Raw genomic sequence first — 9,806 nt, 5'->3', positions numbered from 1 at the left:
CGCCGCCCCCGGGGGGGGGGGGGGGGGGGGGGGGGGGGGGGGGTACGGTCACGTCTTGCAAGTCATCTTTTTTTTGTTTGTTTTGTTTTGAGAGGGGGGGAGGCTTGTGATAATATCACACCAATTCTTGCTTAAACAGTGTCCTTTGATCTGTTGATCCACTTGGAAGAGTTCAAAACAACATTGATTTTTCTTTTGATTGCTCCTTGTACAGTTTATGTTGTTCAGGCTCTGTTTGTTTATGGGGTATTGCATGTGTTTTACTCCAATCATATATTTAAGTATTTGGTTAATCAACACATGCTAAAGTTGTCCCAAACTCTCTCTTGAAACCTTGGTTAAGAAAAGCTACCATTTGTAGCTTTTTTAAAACTTACTTTTTTAAACCGAAACCATAAAAGCTATCACAATACTAAACACATATTTTTCTAGGCAAGTGCTTAATTTTAGCTAAACTTAAAACAAGAACTCATTAACATTCTTAAATGTAACCCCTGCAAAACTTTTGTTTAGATCTTCAAACTTAAATTCATTTGATTGAAATAATTAATGAATCAAAATGAGCATATGCAAAAGAATAGGCAAGTTGGATTGTTGTTCCCATGTAAACCAGTTGTGGAAATGAACTTGGTAGACTAGTAGTTGTGTTTGGCCACCATTTCTTTCTTTTTGCAATCTGCTTGCTTTTATTCTTTCTTATAGGAACCAATATATATCATGTACTTTGTGCAGATGGTGCTTCGATGTTGAGTTGGTTTTCCTATGCAAATGGTTTGGTATCCCTGTGAGTGAGATTTCTGTGAACTGGACTGAAATCCCAGGATCCAAGGTGAACCCATTAAGCATTCCCAACATGCTCTGGGAGCTAGCGCTCATGTCCATGGGATATAGGACTAGAATGTGGAAAATTTGCAGCTGAGACATTTCATTTGGAGTTTATTTATGAGAACTGTTGCGATCTTCCTGGCATTTCTGCTCTCGGAGTTATTCTGACACTTGATTAGGCAACGTTAGGGCATGCAGACTACGGAATACACCATTACAATGAACGCCATTTCGAACCCTGCGGTTTCTGCTGGCAGTACTGTTTGAGGAGCACATTTTTCGATTCGTCTTCCTTTCACTTGATTTTTGTTTCATAATTTGGAATCATATTTACAGAGCATGTGGTCAAATTATGCAGCTCATTGGTATAACAATGGAGGGATGTCAGTGCGGACTCCTTTCATTTGAATTCTACGATAGAAAATTTAAAATACCATCCACCATTACTTTTTCCGCAGATTGTAGTGACTTGAGGCCTCCTATTCTCCTCGCTGCTCTTGGTCCACGGATGAGATTTTTAATCTGTGTTCTTGGGTCCTATGATCCAGTGTACTATTGCGAGCGCATCTTACATTCAGACGAATCTTGACAGTGAAACACAACGGCGTCCTTATTGGACACCAGACCATTACGTTTCTGTTCTCTTTATGTTGCTCCATGGAAAAGCTCTCAAAGAGGGATTTCAACCAAATAGACAATGTCTTTAAGATTTTGAGGGTTAAAAAAAAAAACGCAACATCAACCTTGGAGCCTAACCGGCACCCTCCATTGTTCTTAAGGCTCATAATAACTGGGCTGGACCATGTGAGAAATTTATTTGAAAGAATAGGTAAAGTATATAGGCGTGGCTCCGACATCTAATTTCAAGTCTGAAAGTGGATTATTCGTTAAGCCCGTATGTTTTTACAAAAAAGTTGATTTTTTTTTGTTTTAGATTTTTTTAAATTTTTTTGATTTGTTCATATTAAAAATAAATTTTTTTAAAATAAAAATATATATATTATTTTAATATATTTTTAAATAAATAATATTTTTAAAAATAATTATTACCATAATATCAAACAACAAGTCTTGGCAAAATTCTCAGGCAAGGCGACGCAAATGAAAGGAATTCTATAATAATAATAAATAAATAAATAAATAAAAACTGACGATTAAGATGGTTGCGTTGCGGGCTGAACAACCAAGATGGCTCGCCGGCGGTTGGTTTTAGAGACTGACGATTAACAAATGATCTAGGGAACGGGGTTAGATCTATCTTTTCCATGTAAGAAAAACATGAGAACATGCTAGTTTGACAATATACACGTATCCTTTAATGGCTTGGTATATTTTGCTGCCAAATTGCCGCCTAACATGTAGCCGGTGGAGATTGAACCATGAGCAGTCCAAGCCTGGTGTCAGTTGAAGGTGGTCTGGGTTGCCTAAGTTTTTCAGTCTTCACGTGAAGGACTGGGATGGAACCCACATCGTTACTCCCAGTCCAACCACAGGTTCACCACCAAAAATTAATTATTATAAGTAAATCTAAAAAGTGCGGGAATTTACTTTGCAAAAAATGGTGTGGACTTATAAAATAATATCAACGCAATGTTTTTCTTTTTATTTTATCTTTTCTTCTTCTTGTCTTTTTTTAAGCTTTTGTCGAATTAAATTGTAGATCAATCTAGGCTAATTTGTTAGAGAAGGAGGAGATTAAAAAATAAAAGATCAAAGTAAAAAGAATTGAGAAAATAGGTGATGCTTTTAGATTTTCGGGTGAAATATTAATGCTGCCCTTAAAATATTTTTATTGGGAGTAATTTAGTAATTATATAATGATTCATTTGGCATTTAGAATTTAGAATTTAAAAGATCATTTATGTTTTTTCATTTTATAATTCACAGTGAAAAGCCCCTTATACCCTTGAATTTATTTTTTAAAAGTTTACTTTCATAGGTGTTTCTATCTTCTTTATTTTTATTAAACAATTAAATGACTCCCATGTCATTGAGAGGATTTTCCATGCTTTACATTCAAGGATATTTTTATATTTTCACTCAAATATTTAATAATTATAGGTTTGGGTTAGGAGTAATTATATGATTTAATATATATAAATTATTAAAAGAAAATTCCAACATGTGTATTTAGCGTGTGGATAATACATTCGAGTTATCTGGTAGTTAAACGTTACCTTTTACAATAATATTTGAATTGCTTTAGTGTTACCTCTTTAAAGAGGTGATATGTATAGATAGAGGTGATATGTGTAGATAAAGGCCGCAAGGTTTGGCTCTTGTAATATTTTTTTTTCTTTTCAGATTTTGTCTTGATTTTTTTTTTCCTTACCTCTTTTGTAAACTTTTAATTGTTTTTAATTTTATTTTTTCATAAAAAATTTAATTTATTATTGTTTTTAAATTTAATCCTTGTTCTCTTGGTAGTTTTTTTTTAATTCTTTTGTAAAATTGATTTTTTCTTTAATTTAGCCCTTCAATACAAAATTATTCATCCTCTTTGTTTTTTTCTTAAATCTAATCCTTATTACTTTAATTATTATTTTTTTAATTTCTTTTTAATTAATTTTTTTTTCTCGTGACATATCACTAGTGATATGCCTGTAATTTTTAATCTCTTGAATCCTGATATTTGAGTAGATTGTTTACGACCTAATCCAAAATCAATCGTGGCTATCAACAAAACTTTATGCCAAAACTATGTATATAATAAACACATTTCCTTATACGTCGACCTGATCAAGTTCTAGAGGGACAAATGAGAAGACAGCAAAGATGTTCAATGACCAAATTTACCACACAGTTTCCACGATAGTGGTATAATGCTGGCCTGTTGAAACTTGAAATCTTTCGCTGACTTCTATCCTTTTACCTTTAAATATTCACTTACATGTCTTTCCCCTCTCATTACATACGCAGACATGCACTTTTGAAGAGTAGTTGGTGTTTGTTGCTGCTAATGGAGTAGTTGCATGTATTACGTACGCTACTGAGAATTCCGAGAGAAAACAAAGTGAAATATTCTTCTCTAGTCAAAGAACATGGCTATGCTTCTAAACAAAAACAGCAAGATGGGCAGCCCTCTTCTCCATGAATTCAAGAGGCAAGCTTCTTTCTTCTTCAAAGAGAAAATCAAAACTGCTCGTTTGGCACTAACTGATGTTACACCAACAGAACTGTAAGTTAATACTCCTCGTTTTTTGTTAGTTTATATGATTTCGTACACCAACAGAACTGTAAGTTAACACTCCTTCTCGTTTTTTGTTAGTTTATATGATTTCGATGCCATACAATTATTAATCAACCCTTTTCCTCGTTGATTCAAACTGTTCTAAGGTTGACAGAAGAGATCATAAATGGAGATCTTTGGGCTCCAGATACACGTGCTATGGGTGTTATTTCACGGGCTGCTTTTGAAGTTGATGATTACTGGAGAATTGTGGAAATTCTACACAAGAGGTTTATATTTGCATATTGGGATTAGATTAATCTATTTGTCCTCTATGAAACTTAGAGATTATACTGAAGGATCTATGTTTCTTCTTCGTTTCCAATTCAGGTTGATAAAATTTGATAGGAAAAACTGGAGAGTCTTTTACAAGACTCTGCTTCTATTGGAACACCTGCTAACCCATGGACCTCTACGGGTTGCTGATGAGTTTCAGTGTGATAAAGATGCCATTAAGGAGATGTCTAGCTTTCAGTTTGTCGATGAGAAAGGGTCGGTAGAGCGGCTAATTGACAAATTAATTGATATACAATTTTAAGGGCTGTAACCTCCGATTATTATACTTTTTTGGTTTCGTTTGCAGATTCAACTGGGGATCAAGTGTTAGAAAACTATCCGAGAGAATCCTGGAGCTTCTTGAAAATGAACAGTTTCTCAAAGAAGAGAGGGCAAGCGCTCGTAAGTTAACACGAGAGATTCAAGGGTTTGGTAGCTTCTCCCAACGATCCTCTTCAGCTGAGGAAAACTTAAAAGCATTAGGCTTCAGGACACGTTTGAGGTGTAACTCTATCTATAACCATCAACACAATCAAGAAAAAGATGACGAGTTTATGGACTCAAAGGGGAAGCTTTTGCACGAGGAAAGAATCCAAATCCATGAGTATACCAGCCATCCAGCACTTGGAAACCAGGAGAATATTAGCAGAGAGGAATATACCGCAGAAGATCATCCATTCTGCGACGACCATCATCATACAACAGTACCCCTACTTTCTGATGCAGAATGAACTTTCCAAACTGTTTTTTTTCTCCTACTGGTTTGAGAGGACGTGAAGAAATTAGAGAATGTGGAGATATGTGAAATAGGCCAAGTTTGTGTGTTCATATAAATGAGAGTTCTTATAAACGGACAGCATATTCAGCAAACCATACAATGTCTTCTAAGATTCAAAAGTTTGTTCGCATCTTTACTGTGAAATCCAGACACACTTGTATTGTATTAAGAAAAAAGAAATATTCATTGTTTTTCAGTCTGTTTCTCCTCAGCAGAAGCACTTTCCACTGGAGGCAGCGTCTACAAACAGAAGAATTAAAAGAGTCGGTGAGTTAGACATTTTATCGAACACTGTGAGCAGAGGGAAATTTCGGAGATATAGAGGGAAAGAGGGATGGGAGTTGTTGCAAGGCTGGGTTTGTACATGTTGTGGACAACTGACAAAGACAGCAACGCATGACCTCCCAAGTGAAGGAGTGCCCGTTGTTTGCTTTCCTGCCGCGAATTTTTTATTCATTTCTGGATTTCAGAAAACTATCAACGGGTTCTGCTACTGCAATCTGCAGGTTCTAACTTTTTTGATTAAGTCCTAATAATTCAATAAAGAAGATGGATCATCGTTTGGGCCGATACCTGGACTTGAGGATGATTGGGTTGTGGCCCAAGATTCGGTCAGAATTTCCTCCCCAAGTTTTGTCCCCCACATGTCCAAATCTAAACTGAAAACTCCATTCCGAAAGTGACCGAATTCACTTTCTAAAAAGAAATAACTTTTCTATAAACAAACGGCCTAAACTGAAAACTCCATTCCGAAAGTGAAGACTTACTGAAAGTGGTGTTGATCTGGCATGCAGTAATTGACATCAAGATCACTAAAGCAAACCCCTTCTATAACCTTAGGGATTTGTGGCCGGCGGTAGCATCGGTTACAAGTTAGGACTTTACCCCTCTTATCCCATTAGGGCTTAGAAAGTGACTGGCAAATAAGGTGCAGAAACAGCCCATGATTTTTAATTCGATATCCTTTTCCAACATGAAATATCTAGATCAGCCTTTAATTGCCATCTTTCAATATTTTTTAGCATTTTTTGAGACCCGGCCATTGAGACTGCTTTGATGCCAGGCTTTAAATCATATTCAGTCCCATGTTCCTTGGACTTCACATGCAATATTGTTGTTGTAAATGACTCCTCAAATAACCCAAGCAAATTAAGCAAGGACGTCCCCCATAACCATAAACAAAACTAAGGGCTTTAGGGTGGTGGTGCAAAAGAAAACATTTGAACAGTCAAAACATCTCGGGATATTAATAATGAAAGAATTGGACCCTTCTGGCAATCAACTCCTCGCCTTCTCAAAACCATCACTCCAACATTAGAATAAACATAGATGGATAGCAAAGCTACAGTGAAAAGGGTGCAAGCTGCACCACTTCTTTCCGAGAAATATAGCAATTTTTTTTTTCTTTTTTCTTCGATAATACCACCCTCGAAGCATTTAGAAGCACTTCCGATGCACAATTGATGGCCCTGACTCGTCATACTCTGCCTTTGCAATCCACATCTGCACTCGGAGAAACAAGCAAGAAAGCAATCCAATCAGAAACCAATGTTAAGAGTAAGCTTTCTATCAAGAACCATGCATGTACTTGGATTTTCACTAACCTGCTGGAAGGTGCTAAGAGATGCCAAGATTGAACCACCAATCCAGACACTGTATTTCCTTTCTGGTGGTGCACCCACCTTGATTTTCATGCTGCTTGGGGCTAGCGCAGAGATTTCCTTGCTCATTCTGTCAGCAATTCCTGGGAACATAGTGGAACCACCACTGAGGACAATGTTACCATACAAGTCTTTCCTGATATCAACATCACACTTCATGATGGAGTTGTATGTGGTCTCGTGAATGCCTGCTGCTTCCATTCCAATCATTGATGGTTGGAAGAGGACCTCTGGGCAACGGAAACGTTCAGCACCAATGGTGATGACCTGCCCATCAGGCAATTCATAGCTCTTTTCAACTGCTGAGCTGGTCTTGGAGGTCTCTAGCTCCTGCTCGTAGTCAAGAGCAATGTAAGCTAGCTTTTCCTTCATGTCCCTTACAATTTCCCGTTCTGCTGTCGTTGTGAAAGAATAACCACGCTCAGTGAGGATCTTCATCAAGGAATCAGTGAGGTCACGGCCAGCCAAGTCAAGACGAAGGATGGCATGTGGAAGGGCATACCCCTCATATATGGGGACTGTATGGCTGACACCATCACCAGAGTCCAGCACAATACCTGCACAGCAAATACAAGACCAGTAAATAGGGTATCCTGGAACAAAAGGACATGCCTTCAAAGAAGGCAGGGGACTGACAAGCTCAAGATTTTCAAAAAGAAATTGAACAAGACAATAAAAATAATTGGAAAACATCAAACACATCTAAGCCAAAAACAAAGGTAAAGGAGACAACTGCAATGAGAAAACTCTAAATAAATCTAAACAGATGGAACACCTACTCCCAGAATCAACCTAAACAACAGAGTCATATTTAGTCCTCTCCGAAATAATCTGTATTGGCACATAAAATATTAATAATTAAACACAAGACTAGTTGACGTTTACAATTTAAACCCTCTGAATATTACCGAAATCATTTAACCACTTACCAGTTGTACGACCACTTGCATACAAGGAAAGGACAGCCTGAATGGCAACATACATAGCAGGAGTGTTGAAGGTCTCAAACATGATCTGTGTCATCTTCTCACGATTAGCCTTGGGGTTCAGAGGAGCCTCAGTTAGGAGCACTGGATGCTCTTCTGGGGCAACACGAAGCTCGTTGTAGAAGGTATGATGCCATATCTTTTCCATATCATCCCAGTTGCTCACAATACCATGCTCAATTGGGTATTTCAAAGTTAAGATACCTCTCTTGGACTGAGCCTCATCACCAACATATGCATCTTTCTGGCCCATGCCGACCATCACACCAGTGTGACGAGGACGACCAACAATACTAGGAAAGACAGCTCTTGGAGCATCATCTCCAGCAAATCCAGCCTAAAAGCAAATATTGCAATCAGTTCTCCCCAAAACAATACATAAACAATAAACAAATTTAGAAAATTGAATCTGTTTAAAGCAGTTTCTAGAAAGAAGATTTCTTCTTTACAACATGATAAGCTCTAAATACATTTGCAAGCAATTTAGGAAAGGAACTTCCTATCCAAAGCAAGTGACACTGGAAATAATTTTGCTGAAATTTTCAACTTCATGCGTATTTCTATAAGAAGATCAGACCAATGTTATTCTTTCTACAAACACAATAAAGTCGAAGGGCATACCTTGACCATTCCAGTTCCATTGTCGCAAACGAGTGGCTGAATATCCTCTGCGTCTGCCATCTTCTACTGCCAGTAATACCAAACGGTGACAATCAACAAAAAAGGAATAAATTTCTTTTATCAAGCAAAGCAAAAACATCAAAATCATCTCCTAACTAGCCATGCATTAATGCAAAAGAGAGTAAAAAATAAGATATTGAAAAAAAAAAAGAACACAAACAAGCAAATGAGTTTTTTCGCCTTCATCAGTTAAAAAACAAACAGCAACATTGCAAATCAATGTATCACATCTATAGATCCCATGTCTTATTACACAAACACCTAAATCTGCAAATCTAACTACTGAACATTGGCAAAAAAAAAGAAAGTGCAGTGGCAAACCAACCGTCGTGTTTCTGTGTCTTGAAAACGGAAAAGAAATCGATTGGGAAAAATAAAGTGAACAAATATATCGCATCAAAATCAAAATGCATAAAAAAGACTTAAGAGAATAGGCAAGTAAATCTCAGATATTATTTGAGAATAATGTTAAATCACATTTTTAAAGCAATTGCAAACGAAATCTAAAGACACAGACATAAAGAAAAGTGAGCATTTAGACTCCATTTCCAACATTGTAATTACAGTAAAATTTACGGTCTTCACTGTTAATTTCCCAATTTTCCTTCAGATTTTAAACAAAATAAGCCGGGAATAATAATAAACCCGATCCAAACATGGGATTAAGAAGAAACCAAAATGCAGATAAAAAAATGATATGCGAGCATGAATCGCACATTACAAGATACTAAAAAGCAGAATGCAGGATCAAAAGGAGATCAGATCCAGACTGCTATACAGCAGATCGAGAAGATAGAAGAGAGATTGATTGAAAAAGAAAAGGACTGACCTTGTTATAGGAGGAGGGATTTTGAGAGAGTGAGCGAGGCGACGACACACAAAAACAAAACTAAAATGTTTTTTTTTTTTTTTCAAGCTTTTAGAAAGAGAAAGGAAGAAGCTCAATATATGGAACGCGAGATGAGTTGTGGGCCGTTGGATTCTTTTATTTTTATTTTGTGGGCACAACTTACAGAGAGGAACGCGTCATGCGCTCTTCTTTTTTTCATATTTCCTATCAATCTGGGGTCATTATTTCTTGCTGGATCCAGCCAGCTCCTTCCGGTTTTCCAGTCATTTCCCTCTTCTTCTCCTTCCCGTCTTCTCTATTTTACCCCTCCTCTTGTTTCCCTTCTTACAAATCTTACCTGTACGTAGCGTTCTTGCTTGGCATGGTGTATTTTTGAAATGTTTTGATTTTTTTAGTTTTAAATTAATTTTTTATTGTTTTAATTTTTAAATATTAAAAATAAATTTTAAAAAATAAAAAATTATTTTTAAATAAATAACACTTTAAAAATAAACTCTACCATACTCTAAACAAATCATAT

General features: G+C 36.6%; 3 protein-coding genes across 4 annotated transcripts in view; 2 read left to right on the top strand and 1 right to left on the bottom strand.

Moving 5' to 3' along the window:
• Positions 1-1,239, top strand: part of LOC105129101 (dolichyl-phosphate beta-glucosyltransferase-like) — a 5,206-nt gene extending 3,967 nt beyond the window's left edge. The window contains exon 10 of the mRNA XM_011031075.1: positions 733-1,239. Within this exon, the coding sequence (XP_011029377.1) occupies positions 733-919 (187 nt within the window). The 3' untranslated portion in view covers positions 920-1,239. The remainder of the gene's footprint in view (positions 1-732) is intronic.
• A 2,537-nt stretch (positions 1,240-3,776) lies between these two features.
• Positions 3,777-5,307, top strand: LOC105129028 (clathrin interactor 1-like). The gene is made up of 4 exons (XM_011030966.1): positions 3,777-4,003; positions 4,162-4,284; positions 4,385-4,546; positions 4,638-5,307. The coding sequence occupies exons 1-4, from the start codon at positions 3,867-3,869 to the stop codon at positions 5,059-5,061; spliced, it is 846 nt and encodes a 281-aa protein (XP_011029268.1). The 5' UTR covers positions 3,777-3,866; the 3' UTR covers positions 5,062-5,307.
• A 919-nt stretch (positions 5,308-6,226) lies between these two features.
• LOC105128892 (actin-97-like) lies at positions 6,227-9,370 on the bottom strand. 2 transcript variants are annotated; one of them, XM_011030774.1, is made up of 5 exons: positions 9,266-9,370; positions 8,377-8,446; positions 7,699-8,092; positions 6,713-7,326; positions 6,227-6,611 (listed from the first exon to the last, which is right to left on the bottom strand). In XM_011030774.1, exons 2-5 carry the CDS (start codon positions 8,434-8,436, stop codon positions 6,546-6,548), a joined length of 1,134 nt encoding a protein of 377 aa, XP_011029076.1. In that variant the 5' UTR covers positions 8,437-8,446; positions 9,266-9,370; the 3' UTR covers positions 6,227-6,545. The 2 variants fall into 2 exon arrangements, with proteins under 2 accessions (XP_011029076.1, XP_011029142.1); XM_011030840.1 differs by lacking the exon at positions 9,266-9,370 and adding an exon at positions 9,154-9,237 and having other exon boundaries at positions 8,377-8,447.
• Between the last annotated feature and the right edge of the window lie 436 nt (positions 9,371-9,806).

This window comes from Populus euphratica, unplaced genomic scaffold (assembly GCF_000495115.2).
Source record: "Populus euphratica unplaced genomic scaffold, PopEup_1.0 scaffold1.1, whole genome shotgun sequence".
Taxonomy (NCBI): Eukaryota; Viridiplantae; Streptophyta; class Magnoliopsida; order Malpighiales; family Salicaceae; genus Populus; species Populus euphratica.
This window is presented reverse-complemented; position numbering and strand designations above follow the sequence as displayed.

Excerpts from the sequence above, each read along its gene's own strand:
- LOC105129028 (XM_011030966.1), top strand. The coding sequence starts at position 3,867 with ATGGCTATGCTTCTAAACAAAAACAGCAAGATGGGCAGCCCTCTTCTC. Across the intron at positions 4,285-4,384 it reads GTGGAAATTCTACACAAGAG|GTTGATAAAATTTGATAGGA; the intron begins GTTTATATTTGC and ends TTTCCAATTCAG. Across the intron at positions 4,547-4,637 it reads CAGTTTGTCGATGAGAAAGG|ATTCAACTGGGGATCAAGTG; the intron begins GTCGGTAGAGCG and ends TTTCGTTTGCAG.
- LOC105128892 (XM_011030774.1), bottom strand. The coding sequence starts at position 8,436 with ATGGCAGACGCAGAGGATATTCAGCCACTCGTTTGCGACAATGGAACT. Across the intron at positions 8,093-8,376 it reads ATGGAACTGGAATGGTCAAG|GCTGGATTTGCTGGAGATGA; the intron begins GTATGCCCTTCG and ends ATTTGCTTTTAG. Across the intron at positions 6,612-6,712 it reads CTCTTAGCACCTTCCAGCAG|ATGTGGATTGCAAAGGCAGA; the intron begins GTTAGTGAAAAT and ends CTCCGAGTGCAG.